This window comes from Glandiceps talaboti, chromosome 21 (genome assembly GCF_964340395.1).
Source record: "Glandiceps talaboti chromosome 21, keGlaTala1.1, whole genome shotgun sequence".
NCBI classification, from domain to species: Eukaryota; Metazoa; Hemichordata; class Enteropneusta; family Spengelidae; genus Glandiceps; species Glandiceps talaboti.
This window is the reverse complement of record NC_135569.1, coordinates 1,637,058-1,656,569: the sequence shown is the minus strand read 5'-3', so window position 1 is coordinate 1,656,569 and position 19,512 is coordinate 1,637,058. Positions and strand designations below refer to the sequence as shown.

The window sequence follows — 19,512 nt, the reverse complement described above, 5'->3', positions numbered from 1 at the left end:
CTCCGTTGATTTTAGTCCAACATTTCAACATTTCAACAATCTTTAAACAAGTAGTTTCAAAACATCAATGGAAATTTGATGTACATGTTCTCTTTGACATCACCTGTGATTTAAATCAAGGTCACATAAACTTCTCTCTGACAGATAAAAATAGAAATACTGATAACGATGTTAAACAATTTTGCGCTTCTTCAGGGAAAACGACCTTCACAAATTTGAAAAGATAAAAGTCACTTTAAGAATTATGACTCGGGTAATCCTAAGAGCGGACGTTGTAAACAATGTCGTAAAGACGTCAAGGTGTGTTGACCTCAATTACAGAATACTGTCAACAGAACAAAATACTTTTCGAGCAGAAATTGACAACATTCTTATTTGTTTGTAAATTTATGTTAAAAATCGGGTTTATTTTATCGATCGAAGATCGAAGTCGTGATCTATGAAATGGTATCAAAATTAAATGTTTGCTAAATTCGTCAGGTTTGTGAAGACAAAGAAAAATAAAGATTTATGTTGTTTACATTTGCGGACTGTTAAGGGATTACAATTAGCGAAAAATGTTACTTCAAGATGTCATTCAGAAATATTTGATGTCACAGGAAATTGAAGATTCCATAGTGTTGTGTAATATTGTGAATGTTATGATTTGCAGGTTACATGCGTCGTTAGAAACAATTGTTTACGGTGAACAGCCTGTGTAGTCTTTCAAACGGCATGGAAGTCGTCATCATACACGCAAGACTAGTTTTATGTGTTGTAGTTCCATTGACAGCATTATTAGTCTTTACAAATACTGTACAGGTCAGTGTATTCACATTTATCTCTTGGGAAATAACACTTTCAACACAGCAGGTCTAATCTTCAAGATCTGGTCATCATGGTTCATGGATTGTTACTGTGATGTCTGGGTTGAAAAATGCGATAAAGGTTCACCCCTTAGTTGTTTGGTATTATTCATAGTTCAAATATTCACTGGTTCATTGGTCCGGGACCATCATCCCACACATGTTATCTTTGTAAGATAACAAAACACCAATCGACATGTCGAATTGATTTGAATCGGTTTCTTGTAATGCTGGCGGTTTATTCAATTTGATGATTTCAAAGACGTCTTGACAGATCAGCTATAAACGTGAGATGGATTCACCTGTGTTGTGATTGATCTCACAACTATGCTCTGCTTTTATGAGCTTAATTATTTAGCATAATTGATTGTTTATACCAAGATTTGATATAATTATACACAAAATGTACATAAACATGTATTTACTAGAGATATTTAAATATGTGGCCAAATTGTGAGATTCAGTAAATGCTGCCTTTCTGCCTGTCTCTCTTTTTATAAAAAGAATCACAAAAAATGCAAGGCAATACTTTTAGTGTGCTTACATTAAGTTTTGAAACACCCCAATGACACTTTAATTTCCCACTGATGTATTCACCATGATAATAAATATCTTAAAATGCTGCTGTTATTTTGCCCAAGAAAACGCACAATCATTGTCAGCACAAGCAAGTAAAAATATCGGGTTGGGAGTGGGGTGCATCGTATGAATTTTTTAAATAGAAATAAAAAATATATATATCAAAATTAAAAGCATTGTTGAATCCAATATGGCCGTCATTTTAGAATTTAATATGGCCGTCGTTTTAGAATCCAATATAGCCGCCATTTTAGAATCCAATATGGCCACTGAATACTGTGTTAAATCAATGAGAAAATAAGATTTCCTTGAAAACAATACTGATTCAGAACCCTAGTTTTCTTTTGAGGAACAGGAACAAGCTTTCACTTGGCAAATTTTAGAGTGAGTTTTGAGATAGTTACAGAGGTGCATTTCCCTTCTCTACTTACCCTATTACAAAAAACTCCTTTCCATTTCCCTAGGGTCAGACGGCATGTGACACCTATGGCTGTGAACATAGATGCGAGATCGGGGTGAGTGGTCCCGAATGTAGCTGTGACAACGGATATACGCTTGATGACAATGTCCTTACTTGCACTGGTAAATGATATATAACAATATTCTTGTAAATTTTGAAGGTATATGAATAACACAAGAGATCTTGTGGAGAAGGGATGGGATGGATATGTATGGGGGGGGGGGGGGGTAGCTATCCTTCTAATGACCACATCCAATTACAAATAATCAGAGTCAATTTAATTTTGATAGGAAGCTGTCTATTTAATCAATGACTGGCACATCATAAACAAACAGGGGTATATGAAGGGCATTGTGGGTAATATATGCAAATACAGGATATTCAAAAGCTGCCATACACAGCATTATCAATGAGGTCTAGATCCGAAATATGTGACTTCTTGTATATTGTACAAACTGTTGTTGAAAGCATAAATATTGCAAATTTATATGTAAAATGCTTTGCCATTATTGCTATTGTTTGCGTTATAGAGCATAAAAACCACAGGGTACAGAAAGCATAGACATGATTTAGATTGATTTTTGTTGTTGTCGTTTTTCTATCCCCGACTAGTCTTTTTCCCCAGATTGAATGTTCACTTTCTTTATTGACTGAATAAAGACACTATGCCCTTCTTTTAGTCAAATTTCTCTTTTATCTAAATTAAAATATTTCTCACCTTATAATTACTAAGATGTGGGTTTTACTAATGGTTTACCTACCCTCTTACCCTTTGGGAGATTACCACACCAAATAAACATGCAGTCGTAATACTGATCAGTATGCGAATGGCATACACTGGTCTATCTAAAGTACAACAAGCAACCAATACAAGTCGAGAGCCTCGCTTCCAGTTAAACAAAGACATCACCAAGTTAAGTCTTCTGTCTAGTTTGGCAAAAATGATAATGTCATAGACGAAAATCAATACTTTGATACGAAATACCCCTTAATGAGACTAAATGTAAAGAAATGTACTTAATGTTACAGACCGAATTGAACGATTTGTTCATTTCATAATTTCAGAAACGGATGAGTGTAACCAGAACAATGGTGGATGTTCACACATTTGTACAAACATCATAGGAAGCTTCCAATGCAGTTGTTACCAAGGTTACCTGCAAAATCCGTTACTAGTTTTTCTTTGCAATGGTATAGTAAATTTGAGTATTCTTTTCAAAGCTTAATTGAAACGTTCAGAGTTATATCTGTGTTGACTTTAGTACACTTATATTGACTACTACCTTCAACTTTAAGATACAATAGTGGTAACTGGAGTAGTTTTCCTTCGATCAGCCAATATATTAACTAAAATTGTAAAACAACACACATGTTAATTAGTGGTGAATTGTATCCAGAAGTAGTACATTCAATGATTGAAATCGTGATCTCATTAGAGAGCTGACTTTTGGGTGAGGACTCAATTTGATGGGATTTATTGTACAATATCATGTGTACAGGTAAACAAATACTTTTGCCCAAAGGTGAGTCAGTACTCATTTTGTCTAATAAAATAGTTCAAAAATTAGTTCAAAAATAGTCCTGTTGCAGCCAGTAAAAGTCAGACTTACTTCTGTCTTAAATTAGTACACTAAATTATTGATATCAACTTAAGTATGAGATGATAAAATCGCACCTCGGTAAAATCTTGTAAAGAAGCCCCTTTGCATTTGACTTGTGTTCGGCCATTTTGGAGATTTCCTGCCAGGGTTTATTGAAAAACCTCTAGAGATGACGTCACATAATTCTCTTTGGTTTTACACTCTTTGTATCTGAGCTGTCAAAACAAGTTTTTTACAGACACAGAACTTCAACATCTTGTCAGAATTGATTCATTTTATTTGTCTGGCTCAACAAAAATCTCAATAACATCGCTACATCTGGCTCGACCAATATCTTGATTGGTAATATTTTTGTTGAGTCAGACGATACAATGTGTCATTATTGGTAAGATATTTTTTGGTCAGACAATAAAATGTAGCATTGTTGGTAATATTTTTTTGAGCCAGACGATAAAATGTAGCAGTATTAGTAAAGTTTTTATTGAGCCAGACGACATTTTGTTTCAGGTTTAGTGATTTTCTATTAATTGTAGATATCAATGAATGCCTGGATAACAAAGGTGGATGTGAAGACATATGTGAGAATACTGATGGCAGCTACCTGTGTTCTTGTACTAATGAAACTTATGTCTTGTGGAGTGATGGTCATCATTGTGGTGAGATTCATTCCTTGAATGTGTTTACTAGACTAACATAGACTCCATAGTATACCTTAACTTAACACCATTTAGTGATCTTAAGCTAACACAAAACTGAAATGTTTTCAACCTGAAGATTCAAAGTGGACTATTGCGCGCGCGCACGTGCATGTGTAGTTGCGTCTGTCTGTTTGTCTGTTACACTATAGATAGATTTCAACTACTAGAAGTGGAAATAATACAATACGTAGTTTCATTTTACACAGCACAGTATCACCGAATCGAAGACTACATTTGACATTTTGATGTTTAGTTAAAGTGGAATACCACTCCAGGAAATACATATATTTTCACAAACTTTGGGTTCTGGAGAGTCATTTCATCATTTCGAATCACATTAATTTTGCGCATTTGTCAAGAAACAACAAATTGAAACTCTTTTGCATTTATTGTTCTTTCAATGATACGTCATTTTTTAAAATTTATTTATTAATCTTTCATACACAGACACCATTTGAGTGCATTAGCACTGTTCTCCCAATGGAACCTGTTGCAAGATTACATACACAGAAAAAAAAGAAAAAAAAGGGACAAACTAGGACAAAAAGTTACAGAGGCACATTGTACATAGGTCTTAGCAGACATGAATATGTATTAGATGAAAAAAATGACAATTTATCTGAAGGTAATACGCATTTGTTATGATTTATGAATATTCATTATTCGTCCAATGATTGGTTACGTCTGCTAAGACCCGTGATGCATCAGTGTTCCAGTGCTGGCGAGCTCGGCAATGAAATTTGCATGTGATGTAAAATGACTCACAGTTTATGCAAATACCTTTATTTCATGGAGTGGTGTCCTCTTTTCATTCTTCTTTTTGCATATTCAGATATAAATGAGTGTGACATTGATAACGGTGGTTGTCAACAGCTGTGTATAAACACTCTTGGTAACTTCGAATGTTCATGTGAAGATGGTTACAGACTAAACAATGATAACGTTACCTGTCAAGGTATGGTCATCAATTACTTTTTATCTTTGTCACGATAAGTTTAGAGTTCAAATGTCCATGATCGAATCATATATATATATATATTGAAAAGGTAATACGAAACGAACACACTCCAGCACGCACGCACACACACACACACACACACACACACACACACACACACACACACTCACTCACTCACTCACTCACTCACTCACTCACTCACTCACTCCCACACGTTGGTTTTTCAAAAAGTTCTTCCTTCAACTTTGTTTCAGTAATTCCAACAAGTCCAAGGGAAACTTCCACAGAAATCTGGGAGCCAACGGACAAAAACTCACCATTGCAGAGTATGTGTATAGTTTCATACCTTTATGTTTTGAGTGATAGTTTCTACAGTAATGTATTCCATAAAGTGTAATTGGTCAGAGCTTGGGACTAGACGTCGCCAGGGGGAGGAGGGGGGGGAGGGGAGGGGAGGGGAGGTGCATGGCTCCAAATGTTTTCGTAGGCATGTGATGTTGTGTGACCAGTCACAAGCTGCTGAGGTACCCAGTCATAGCGATAACAGTCCACCTCAGAATGTTCTCCTCGATTAGCGGCTAGGCTGTATCATTCATCTGTGTCTCCTTCCTAATAGATCATTACAAGACGACTTTATATGTAGAAATAGGGGGCCGGCCGTGCTATTTACCTTACGTCATCTGGTTGTTCAACGACTTTACTCATTTTATTTTTGTTCTAGGAACGGAAGTCATCGTGGCGATTGCAGTTAGTAGTGTTGCCGTGGTAACAATTGTAGTGGTAGTAACATTGATAGTTATATATTACATCAAAAAACCAAGAGTTGAACCAATCAAATCTTGAACAGTCATAAAATCACGTGTTATTTATGATTTCTCTGTAATCTGTGTGGCCAGTACATTTTTTCAAAAATACACCAGAAGCTGTAATGTTTTGTGGATGGATGTTAACCTAAGGGTTGGGTCGCAAAGCGAAGCCTTCGACGAATAGAACCAGCAAGGAATTGAAATACATAGATGACTTGTTGATCGAACCATTGAAGTCATTAAGCCCATGAGTGAATCGCTAAACCTATCCTGTTTGTGCTGTAGGCAATAAAAATATAAAAGAACAATGGAAGTGAAAAAGTTTCGTGTTTGTTGGCAACCGATCAAAACTTTTCTGAGATGCGAAATCATGAAATGACCCCCTAGAACCAAATGTTTATGAACATACCTTTATTTCCTTGACTGGCGTTCCCCTTTGAAAAGGAATATTATTCGACAATCCCTTTTTTCCATCAGACTTAAAACAATCGTTGGCGGCCATATTGGATTCTAAAGTAGCTTAATTTTGATATTAGTTTGACCTCTATTGAAAATATTTCTATGGAGACACTTATTGTTTGCTTGATTTGAACTTAGAATGTTTTTGAGTTTTCTTCAACAAAGTAACTTCAACTTGAAAAAATTAAAAAGTTTATTTCTATGACACATATATGCCATGCTTCTACTTGATATGGAAAGTTGTCGGTAGTAGGCCAAATCAGCAACAATCATAGAATATAGTTAGGCTACCTTTAATCTAACACTGGTAATGAAAAAAAAAACATGTTTGTTAGGTGTACCTGTCATGTCATACATCATTTTTATTGAAGCAACTATATATTATATATTTGGTGTACAATATTTATTAAAGTTCAGTCGCTGTTAACGGTGTTACTCTGACCACCATCAATATCGTCTCCACTCAGGGTGAGCTGTTTCAGATTATTAAGAATAAAACTGATGAGCTCTGCCTCATTCACAAGACGGCTGGTCAATTCGACTTGTACATCTGATTCATCATATCTAGCACTATCGGAATGATCTTTTGCCTGTTGCTTAGCCTTCATAGGTGTCCTAGGGTTTTTGCGGAGATCCAACAACCCCGTTAAAGTGGCCTGTAGATGTCTAGGAATAATATCCCCTTCGCTTTCCGGGTGTATGTCTCCTTCCTTCACTTTCTTCAACTGCCACAAAAGAAAAAAAGAAAGATCTCTACATCTCTTTTCCACTATATCATAAGTGTGTTCACACGTCTGTGTTTTGTCTGCGTTCACACGTCTGTCTGTCTGTCTGTCTGTCTGTCTGTCTGTCTAGTTTGTCTGTTTGCCTCTGTCTGTCTGTCTGTCTGTCTGTCTGTCTGTCTGTGTTTCAATTATGCTTAGGAGCGTTACGGAATTTACTATATCCTGTAATTTCCTTATCAGATTACATTGATTTCCCTTTTGAAAATGATGCCAGATACCCGACACGAGTCAGCATCTTTTAATAGCTGAATAGATAACCACCACCAAGATGAATTCTAAGAATGACATACTACTCCCTAGGCCTCTTTAAAATGTTCTTTTAATTATAAAACACGTCATAAATTCATCCTGACAGATACTCACAAGGTCCAGAATTTCATTAAATATGTCACTTTTGCACTTTGCTAACGCCATGCATTGGTCATCCGAAAGATCTGAAAGGGAAACATCATTTTGGGTTAAGATGACTACAAGATGTGTCATAGATTTGCATATTGGTACCATGCATTTGAGTACATCTGTAGACAATAAAGTTTGGCAACCATCTCAGTGTTACTTAGATGTCGTAGAAAGGAATTTCCATGTTGCCCCTGACAACCAATAAATATGACTTAGTTTGAGTGTGAATGCAGGAGTATATTTGAAAATAAGAGATGCAATGCAGGTGTAAAATGATATCATCACGTCATCATCACAAAAGACGCCGTGGTATTAGTACAACTCGGTTATCCCTTTACTTGTTAGTTTGTTTTTGCCAATTGCTAGTACAGAATGACATGCAGAGGAGGTGGGTACTACAAACAAACAATTCCATTGCCTTGAAAGACTTCTTAATGATGAATGTGTGACGATCTCACACTGCCTCTCGCACTGTTGTTGTTGTTGTTGTTGTTGTTGTTGTTGTTGTTGTTGTTTACTATATATTAATTTGCACACAGTCGTATAAACATGGTGAGTCTTGGCACCAAAATGAAACACTCTGTCTTGTAAATAGAGGGAAGATAGATAAATCCATACCAGAGAGTGGTCGAAGTAAATGACAGGCAGATTGAAGCAAAGAATGAACGTAGATGCCCTCCCTTGTTGTTGTAGTGTTGGTTATCTGAAAGTATATAAAATGTACATATTGAATATTGGAGGCGGCAACTATTAAAGTAAATATTATATGATACTATTTATGTATAAGAGTAAAATACCTCAAATCGATATAAGTAGAATTATTTTGATATTGATGTGTGATCATTTCAAGAAAGAATGGTAAAAGACATGAAATTCATTGGTTTTTTTAATCTCCATTGATTTTATCATATCTTACTCCTCCTCCTCCTCCTCCTCCTCCTCCTCCTCCTCATCATCATCATCATCATCATCATCATCACCACCACCACCACCACCACCACCATCACCACGACATCATGCAGCTATGTATCAAATCTAAATGCAGGTCAAATTAGTCGTCAAATCTGTAACTTGAGTGTAGTTTTATCCATAACACAACCAACAATATATTGACTGAAATTGTTGACATACCGATAATTAGACATTGTACGTATTAATTAGAGGTCAAACTAGTATAGTATTAGGTTGGTATTCTAATCTGATTGTACCATATTATGTGTGCAGCTACAGAAATATGTTTCCCCTCAAATAAATGAATATACTTCAGGATATATTACGAGTGAATCATTACATCTAATTTACAAAACAGTTTTAAAAGTCGTTCCTGTTGCAGCTATAAACGATAGACAGTTTTAAAAGACGTTCACGTTGCAGCTATAAACGATAGACAGTTTTAAAAGACGTTCACGTTGCAGCTATAAACGATAGACAGTTTTAAAAGACGTTCACGTTGCAGCTATAAACGATAGACAGTTTTAAAAGTCGTTCCTGTTGCAGCTATAAACGATAGACAGTTTTAAAAGACGTTCACGTTGCAGCTATAAACGATAGACAGTTTTAAAAGACGTTCCTGTTGCAGCTATAAACGATAGACAGTTTTAAAAGTCGTTCCTGTTGCAGCTATAAACGATAGACAGTTTTAAAAGACGTTCACGTTGCAGCTATAAACGATAGACAGTTTTAAAAGACGTTCACGTTGCAGCTATAAACGATAGACAGTTTTAAAAGACGTTCACGTTGCAGCTATAAACGATAGACAGTTTTAAAAGACGTTCACGTTGCAGCTATAAACGATAGACAGTTTTAAAAGTCGTTCCCTTTGCAGCTATAAACGATAGACAGTTTTAAAAGACGTTCACGTTGCAGCTATAAACAATAGACATTAAAACCATAATACGTACGCAATCACTGCTACCAGTGATTCCAAGTGGAGAAAGTAGTTGCTTCCAATCAACGGGAAGATCTTTCAACTTGTCTTCAATATTGATGCAGCTTTGATCTTGTTTAGATACATCTTGTCTCGCTTCTAATAGGTTTTTAATCTGAAAAGCAACAAGTCATCTAAGTTCTTCATCTCAACGCCAAAGTGTTTTTGATAATTGGTGCCCAACATATGGGTCTAAAGTTAACTATCTATACCATAAGGTCATATCATTATGCAGAGGAATATCTACTCCTAAATTAAAGTGATGTGAATTAACTGTATTACAGGTGGAAAAGGAAAATCGAATTACAGATGAAAGTAAGCATATACAATCTAGTACAAGTGTTCGTATGTGAGACAAGAGCAGTCTTATCAATAGACCTAATTTCTCTGGTAATATGTCTTTACACTGTAAAATGGTGTCTTGATGAAAACAATTTTCAAATATATTAAGTAAATGAGTATATTACCCTAAAGATTGGTGATCAACGACAAAAGCCAGTTTCTGAACAGAAACTTTACATGATTTTTGTTTTCAAAAATAACACTAATTGATTAAACTTACCACTTCGAGAAATCCGTCAATGCAACACGGAGCAGAGATAACTCCTTGATAAAAGTTGAATAAACGATATTTCTTATCGGTTAGAAATAATTTGTCAACTTCACCTGTTTGCCAAATGAAACAATGAAATAAACTAAAATGTCATAACTAAATTTGAAATGAATCTATTTGAATGGAATTAAATTGGAAAGGAAATGACAAGAAAGGAAAGTGCCTGAAATAGAATATTGCTCCCTAGGCACATCATAAAAATAGAATATTACTCCCTAGGCACATCATAAAAATAGAATATTACTCCCTAGGCACATCATAAAAATAGAATATTGCTCCCTAGGCACATCATAAAAATAGAATATTACTCCCTAGGCACATCATAAAAATAGAATATTGCTCCCTAGGCACATCATAAAAATAGAATATTACTCCCTAGGCACATCATAAAAATAGAATATTGCTCCCTAGGCACATCATAAAAATACGAACATTCGATCTCCTTGTCGACACCTTAACTTACGCTTCGCATTCATTACTATAGGTGCGCGTGAGAATAAGTCGACCTCCTTGTACTATTTTGACCCTCTATGCCAGGAAGTAAAATGCAGGTACCGAGAATTACACGGTTTATGTGTCAATTGCTTATAATGTTGTTCATCGCTGTTGTTACCTGTGCAATATACACCATCATTTTACTGTTCCTATGGACACGGTTGTTGCTAAATATCGTATCAATGTGTTAAAATGCGACGATATTTTGGCAACGAAACTACAACGAAATAAAACTTCTCACCTATTATGTCTGGTATGTCATCTGTCATGAGAGGGCGAAAGTGTGCACCCCGTGATAACAAGCGTCGGTGGCGACCAATTATTTTAAATGAGCCATCATCATTAATCTCCACCTTTATCATTTTAAAGGCCAATGTTCTCTCTTTGGGTATTACAAATTTACTATAAACAGAATAGTTGAGAGACACTTTTTCACCGATCTCAACCTAGTGTATAAATAAAGAGATATCTTTAGACTTTTAAATCGATATCATATGCTAGAGTAGAGTAGAGTAGCTAGAGTAGAGTAGAGTAGAGTAGAGTAGAGTAGAGCAGAGCAGAGCAGAGCAGAGCAGAGTAGAGCAGAGCAGAGCAGAGCAGAGTAGAGCAGAGCAGAGCAGAGCAGAGTAGAGTTGAGTAGAGCAGAGCAGAGCAGAGTAGAGTAGAGTAGAGTAGAATGCTGTGTAGTGCAGTACAGTACAGTAACAGTACATTATAGTACTTTACAGTAACCACAGTAACACATCACATTATATAGCACTGTAAACTAAAGAAAAGTACAGTACAGTACAGTACAGTACAGTACAGTACAGTACAGTACACGGTACCGTACGGTACAGTACAGTACAGTACAGCACAACACAACACAGCACAGCACAACACAGCACAGCACAGTACAGTACAGAACAGTACAGTACAGTCAGTAGAGTAAAATACAGTACAATGCAGTAGAGTACAGTTCAGTAGAGTAAAGTTCATTGGAGTAGAGTAAAGATCAGTAGAGTAGAGTAGAGTACAGTTCAGTAGAGTAGAGTAGAGTAAAGTTCAGTAGAGTAGAGTAGAGTAAAGTTCAGTAGAGTACAGTTCAGTAGAGTACAGTTCAGTAGAGTAAAGTTCAGTAGAGTAGAGTAGAGTACAGTTCAGTAGAGTAGAGTAGAGTAAAGTTCAGTAGAGTAGAGTAGAGTAAAGTTCAGTAGAGTACAGTTCAGTAGAGTACAGTTCAGTAGAGTAAAGTTCAGTAGAGTAGAGTAGAGTACAGTTCAGTAGAGTAAAGTAGAGTACATTACATTACATTACATTACATTACAGTACAGTACAGTACAGTACAGTACAGTACAGTACATTGCATTACAGTAGAGTAGAGTAGAGTAGAGTAGAGTAGAGTAGAGTAGAGTGCAATACAGTGCAGTGCAGTGCAGTAACAGTAAAACACAGCAGAGCAACTGTTTAATTTCAGTAATAAGTTTCCATTCTGTACCACTATAACCCGTATGTAACGATATCAGAAATGTAGCAGTTTCCCTGTCTACTCACGCTAGGAATCATTTTGACAGCCTCGACTTCAAACTCTTCGTTCAATTTGTTCCTTGAAATAGCCTGTATAGTTATATCATCCATGGAATAGACAGTTCCTACAATGATATAGAACTTGCGACGTTTGTCATTGATGACTTTCTTCGCGAAATGATGTGATTCCTTAAGTTTCCTTTAAAGGAGAGGGAAATATAAGGAAGAAAATTTTACAATGCTGTTCTTAAGTTGCTCAGTCTGTAAAAAAGGAAAATTCTAATTAGCGGATTTGTTGTTGTTGTTGTTGTTGTTGTTGTTGTTGTTTGCGGTGGTGGTGGTTGTGGTGGTGGTGGTGGTGGTGGTGGTGATGATCACGATGACGATAGCGATGGTGCCAGGTGATGGTGGTGGTGATGGTGGTTGGCTGGGGTGGTGGTGGTGGTGGTGGTGGTGGTGGTGGTGGTGGTGATGGCGATGACGATAGCGATGGTGCTAGGTGATGGTGGTGGTGGTGGTGGTGATGGTGATGGTTTGTAAAATAGTCTGGTATGTTAAATCAACCCATATTTTCCAAGAATGTTAATACTGTTACTGAGTGTCTGTACATGCTTCAATAATAACACAATTTTACTTACGCTTTTGCTAAAAAATCTACCAGTGTTGGTATCTCCACGGAATATCTGTTCACCTTTCCGAAGTCAGCTTCCAGATTAATACTGGAGCTACCTTGAACACGAAGATTAAAGAACTTTGAGAATTTACTCCCAATCTTTCCCGTGACTTTGTAAGTCGATGAAGTCTTCACTTCCCCTAATTGATCGGTTTGTAGCTTTATAGACGACCGATGACCATCGTCAGTGCACCGTGTAATGTGTTCCAAACTGTACGGACTGGGTACATACACTGCCTTCCAACCAAACAGTGGTCGCTCTTTCGTTATTAGAGCAAGGGGCTTGCAGTCAATGGCCTCTTCCAAAGACGGCGGAGGGAGCAAAGTGTCCAATCCAACGGTGTTTACAAAAATCTTTGTGGTAGCCTCAAACATTCTGTATGACTTTCACGTATTACCTGTAAACCGAGGGAGGTAAAGCAAAATTCTTTCAACTATCCAAGTTTGCCTGTCACAAGCTGTGCTAAAACTACACACTTGTGATGAGATCCTTTGTTTAAAATAATAAAGTTTACTACATTTTCATCAACCACTGTAAATTATATGTTAATCAAATAGACCTCACTATTGCACAACACATAGATTGTTACATACATCTGCCGACATCAGACCGTGGACGAACAGAACATGTTACAAACAGGGAAAGTAAACAAATGAATTGGATTAATAACACTTAGCTCAGCATGTTGGAACAGCAGAGACTTGTATTACACACCATGGCTTGATAAGAACATTTTTATGGCCTCTTTATGGGTACATGAAGTGCCAGGAAAACTGGAAACGTGTTTGTTAACATGAGCTATAATGTAAAGTGGCCATAACACTGTTCTTATCAAATGATGGAATGTAATACAAGTCCAACATGCTGTACAAATGTCATTAATCCAATTCATTTGTTTACTTTCCTTGTTTGTAACAGGTTACTTTCGTCCACAGTCTGATGTTGGCAGTTGTAGCACAGAACGCCTAGGCCTGTCATGCACTGAGTTCACAGTTTTCAGTTGTTAGTTTAGTGTATGTGTGTATGTGTATGTGTATGTGTATGTGTATGTGTATGTGTATGTGTATGTGTATGTGTATGTGTGTGTCTGTCTGTCTGTCTGTCTGTCTGTCTGTCTGTGTGTGTGTGTGTGTGTGTGTGTGTGTGTGTGTGTGTGTGTGCGTGTGTAGTAGGCTAGTCTTATCAACAATTTGGGAGTGAGAGAGACTCTTTGCTAGTGGGTAGTTTTAGTACAGTTTACGACATTCTAAATTGAACGCTTGGATGGATTTCTTTGTAATACAAACACGAAGGTAAAAAGAAGTTAGCGGAAGGTTTCCACCTCATCACATGCGGTAAAAGCTACTTTCTACACGTCATATATAAAGGAAGGGGTCAGACAAGGTCATGTTGATTCTATTTCTCCTCATTCCGGCACAAAATCCCGGTATTATTTTGTCTCGTACAGATTACAGCAGCACCGTAGTACATATAGTAGTTTTAAAATGAACTTCAGAATCATTCATCTATATTAATTTCCCAAAATGCCGGATTATTTTTCAGTCACTGTTATCCCCAAAACATGGACAATAAAGAGAAATTTAACGTCACCAATTACAAAACTATCATTCATGTACATTCATGTACCATGCACACTACTATAGTATATGACACTACATATACAGTTCATTCACTTTGACGGTAATAATTCTACCTCTTAATTCCATATAGAAACAATACTATGGAACCATGTGAGGAATAGTTTTTTTATCAAATAAATTCCAACTTAAGTCTAATTTGATTTGACTTGTTAATTTTTTGCTGTATAACTCGAACTACGTACAGCATGATTTCCTTCCCGCATTACAATTCAATCTACTGTAACTTTACATCACATTTACGAGATTGTTATGCTAGAACGTACTGTATGGCACGACATCCAAACGCGGAACAGAAACTAACTACACGTAAGAAATGAGCTGTACTTCTGTATTATAGATACACATTGGAATGTACCACGTTTCGCTACTGTACACTAGTACTACACTACAGCACATCACATCACATCACATCACATCACATCACATCACAGTAATGTACATTCATCAACAAATACCAAACTTAGACGATTTACTCACCTTCTCTAACACGTAACATGTATTATTGAGAATTTTAAATCGGTATCTTCTTGTCTATCGACAGGGAAGTGAAACTTACTATATAGCTGCCAGACTTGCACACGCTCACTGACATGTCGTACTGGAAAATCCTATCTAAAGATAGATTTCTTTAGAAAGCTGTGAATACACACATACCGTGACACGCTCTGTTTACTTCCACTTTGTCAGTCAATATCCTTCAGGGGGTGATTAGGTTATCAACATTTCCCAATCTTTTAACAAAGAAAACTTAAATTGATTACTCAAAGATAGCATACACAGCTAAACAATGTTACTCATTATGCAAACACAAGAGAAATAAGTGTGTGGCACCCCGTTATATTAAAGGGGAACAAAAGTGAGTCTGGTTTCGTTACAGCTGATTCAGTTGACGTCAAGTACTTCTACTTCTATTTTAGTCTATAAGGTACGCCGTGACGGGGCGCCCTCACACATCGGACAACGAGGAGGCCGGTTATAGGGTGGAACATCACGACTTATCTTAGTCTGCTACTTCTACTTCTACTTCTACTGTACAGTACTTCTATACTGTGTAAACATCCTAAAAGGATTATCATCACACAGGCGTAATGTTGGTGGCGTCCTTTAGATCTCACCTGTGTTCAAGTGAGCACGATCTATGAGATCGGTGATATCAATGCTGGAGAGGGCAGATTTAAAACTGTCTATTGTTTTTGCTTGTTGAATGGATAATGGTAAGAGATTCCATTCTGGAATTGTCCGAGGAATAAGTGAATATTTATAATAGTTTTTCTTAGCGATGATCGATATGAAAGAAGAACCAAGTACACTTCCCCTAGTAGAACGTGATGATGATTCTGGTAGTTTATCATCTTGAAAAGCAATTAGATTATTTGTATATAGGAAAGTTAGTCTGCTAACTGCTCTGCGATTTTCAAGGCATGGCCAAGTAAGTCATCATGGGTCACTTCCCGGAGATTGATACAAGGCCTAGGGTGGGTTGGTGGGGGTGGGGGTGGGGGTGGGGGCATTTCGTCCTACCTCAGGCCCGAGGTCCTACCAATTCTTACGGTGTTATGTAAATGAGGTTCTTTCAAGATTATTACACCCTTTCTAACATCCTCTTATTTGCGACACGTGACCCTTTTCCGGTGGTCTCTCTATCGTCAATTACTTTCACAAGTAGGTAACAACACAATCAGAGTTTATATGTATTTGCATGGGTGCAATCTTTGCTACACGTTTAAGAGAATTTTTTGCAGTATTGTACTTACTAAAACTTACTTGGCGACCACTTGCAATTGACTGATGTCAACCTGCTGTAATGATGTAATTATAACTCATGAACGAACCGATGACGTAATTTATCGTACGTATCAAAAATATTACGGGTATTACCCCTGTGCAATAAAGTGTTCTGACAGTGCGAGAAGACAATTGTAATATCTGAGAAGACATGCATTGACATTAACATTGTACTAGAATAGTTTAATCAAAGTTTTATGTAAATATTTTCACTTGTGTAAAAAGTTTACAACTCGGCTTGTGCTACTTTAAGGAATTATAACTTTATATAAACAGTTCACCTGGAGAAGAGATTCTATTCATATATAATAACATTCTTTTCTTTTTCGTTATTTTCCGTGGAGAGAATAGTTTTGTCGTCCATGTTGCGACTCGTAGAGAAAAGGGCCCCTTAGGTCACTCGTATTTTCCTCGGATGAAGGAAGGAAAATATTGGGGAATAATATCTTATTTCCGCATTGGTTCAAATTGATAAGGTTTTATATCTTCTGAGAAAAAGTCGATGTCTACATCCTGTCGGAACTTGAATCAATATTATAGTTTTGTTCAGGATGCCGCTGAATAACAGGGAAAACTAATTAACATAAACACTATAGAGGTAATGACAACACGTATATCAATTGTATAGTAAGGGTATAAACTACATGAAGCGCTTATTTTCTCAACGTGCTAGATTTATTGACACTCTCAAATGTGGACACACTGCATGGTTACCATGGTAACAACACTAAGTGAAATTCATAATTCAGACTCCTTGTATCATATTTATTTTTAGTTCCGAATTTTCTGATTTTCCCAAGAGACTGTTTAAAGGGGTCTGGTCTGCAACTTGTAAGTATTTTTAGTCATTTTTGTTTCAAAATAAAAGGTTATTTTTACTAGTTCCTCTCCATTGTCACTTGGTTAATGAACAGTAGTCACTGGCAAAACTCCCACCTCATTAACTTCTGTAACTATGATTCTCTGTGATCATGTCACTTTGTGATGTGATCATAAACAGCGCCATCTATCATGGAGGGAACAAGACTGACAGTTTGCAATCGAAAGCTCTGTGTGTAATGGTGAATGGTAAATATAATTAACATGTTATTTGGAATTAAAAATGACGGAAAATACTCAGGAGTTGCTGACCATGTCCCTGCAAATTTCAAAAACATAATTAATGTGTAAAATGTTTGTTATTGTACGTACAATAACAAACTTTTTACACATTTTTTAACGTTTTGCAATATTATATTGAATAACAAACACAGATTTTGCCTATGTTATTTCATATTGATTTTTTCAAGTAGGAAGCCATGATAAAATTGTTTTATAAATCCAAAATCCAAAAAAACAAAACAAAACAAAATCCTCATCCACATTACCACTTTAACATGGTAGTCTAAAATGTTAGTATAAAACAATCTATGTTACGTTGACACTTGAGTTACATATATAAACACAAGATTTAAAGAGTTTTTAAAAAAAAGTTAAGTGTTAATAAGGTTATTACTATAGCTTAATTGTTTTTTTTAATGAAAAGGTAAATATACATATTGTTATCCATCACGCAACCACACAACATACAAAAAGAATTAAGACAGTGTCAAAATCTCAAACGTACCCAAATAATACTAACATTCTAGACTACTATCTCCCAGAAAAGAACATTCGCAAGTGTGACATCATACATTTATGATATAAACCATGATGCAAAATATACCTGTCACACCACTACGATCGATGCAATGTAAAAACACTATGGTAAACATGAAGTTCCAACCTCATGAACCTGTTTACTGAGAGGATGGTAAAACACCTGAAAATACTACTGGAAACCCAGCACTGTATCTCACATTAGAAGTAAATTTTTTATCAACCTATCAACATCTCAGTAGTAAATACAGAAGATTTATCTTTGAAGGCGTGAACGTTTTCAGGCCGTACTCACATTGGGGCTCAGATATTCCCTCTCCTGAGAGCGTCGTGGAGGGCTCCCTACTGTCGCCGCCAAGACGTACGTAGTTCTATGACACAGTGATCACGGCGCCCTCTGGAGAGGCCAGATATACTCCTATATGTGCATATCACGTGCCAATGATAATCAATGTGTGTGTGGTTATTTGTGCATAGTCCGTCACCTGAACAGTTTATCAACATGAAGTCCCTGACGTCATGTCTAGCTTTGCTTATACTGTGGATTCACAATTCAATCAATACAACAAGTGAGTATTTTTGGTCACTATTCATTTAATTATAAAAGATATATACAACTATTAATTATTTGCTTATTTCATGGTTAATTTTAATTTCTAATTGATAATGTGACGACATGTAACTGATCACTCTTGTGACGTCCTAACATATTGGTTTACAGAGTGTTCAAATTTACGTTTTTCTCGAACCTAAGGTGGGCTATGTAGTTTATAGAGCACCGTCAACTTCGTGCAGTATGCGGAAGTTTAACTTATTCTGACTGACTGGCTGTGGCCATGGTGTAATTATGTTTGTCATTCGTAGTTGCCATGGGAACACTGCGTTATGTTGGTTGAGGCGTTTACAAAACAAGGAACTTCCAATAGTCTAGAGTAGACTATGACCTAATATAACTTTAGACTCCTGAAGAGAACTACTGTTTTATGGTGCTTTGTATTTAGCACAGCGGTAAATCATTGTATCTAAGTAGATCTAGCTAGAGGTATAGGAGAAGTGAAGTCACTGGTTCATGTTTCAATGCTCAGTTCGAAGACGGGCTATATCAACTTCCGACAGTTCATATTCATACTTATGATCACTTTCCTTTCCAATCGTAGAAAGTGAAATCCTACATCCACCTACCCACCCACCCATCCACCCCACCCCCTTCCAACCCGGTATGGGACGAAGGACACATACATACAATTAGAGAGATTTGTACACTTATTAAACTTTGATCTTTGCTTTCTCCTGTACAGTAAGCAGTACAAACAGGTATGTTTTATTGAAAAGTCGGTTAGAACAACCAGCTTGTCGGCCTCTTTACAGTTTAATTGCAAACTTGCGTTGTTCATGTCAACCCATTATTGCTCATGGAATGTACAGCTACAGCTCATAGACGATCTGAGCGCCACCAACGACCATATTGTTCAATTTAATGCTACGAGCATTATATTATACCACGTATTAAAAGGCATGTTGAAAAAGCATGGGGCTTTACTATCATTCATCTCTCGGATCCCCTTGAGGTCAAAACATTCAAAAGCATTAAAAGCACTACCCCACACCTTTACGAGAGCCAAAAATCCCCACATGATTGGAACT

General features: G+C 36.6%; 1 protein-coding gene and 1 long non-coding RNA gene across 2 annotated transcripts; one reads left to right on the top strand and one right to left on the bottom strand.

Annotated features, from left to right (window-relative positions):
• Window positions 1–1,943: 1,943 nt before the first annotated feature.
• LOC144451343 (uncharacterized) lies at window positions 1,944–4,069 on the top strand. The gene is made up of 3 exons (XR_013482291.1): window positions 1,944–2,006; window positions 2,950–3,075; window positions 4,019–4,069. It is a non-coding gene; the product is annotated as an uncharacterized LOC144451343 (long non-coding RNA).
• A 2,469-nt stretch (window positions 4,070–6,538) lies between these two features.
• Window positions 6,539–14,979, bottom strand: LOC144451647 (uncharacterized). The gene is made up of 9 exons (XM_078142542.1): window positions 14,923–14,979; window positions 12,770–13,202; window positions 12,159–12,330; window positions 10,867–11,071; window positions 10,080–10,183; window positions 9,492–9,632; window positions 8,209–8,293; window positions 7,555–7,625; window positions 6,539–7,131 (listed from the first exon to the last, which is right to left on the bottom strand). Exons 2-9 carry the CDS (start codon window positions 13,177–13,179, stop codon window positions 6,820–6,822), a joined length of 1,500 nt encoding a protein of 499 aa, XP_077998668.1. The 5' UTR covers window positions 13,180–13,202; window positions 14,923–14,979; the 3' UTR covers window positions 6,539–6,819.
• Window positions 14,980–19,512: the final 4,533 nt, after the last annotated feature.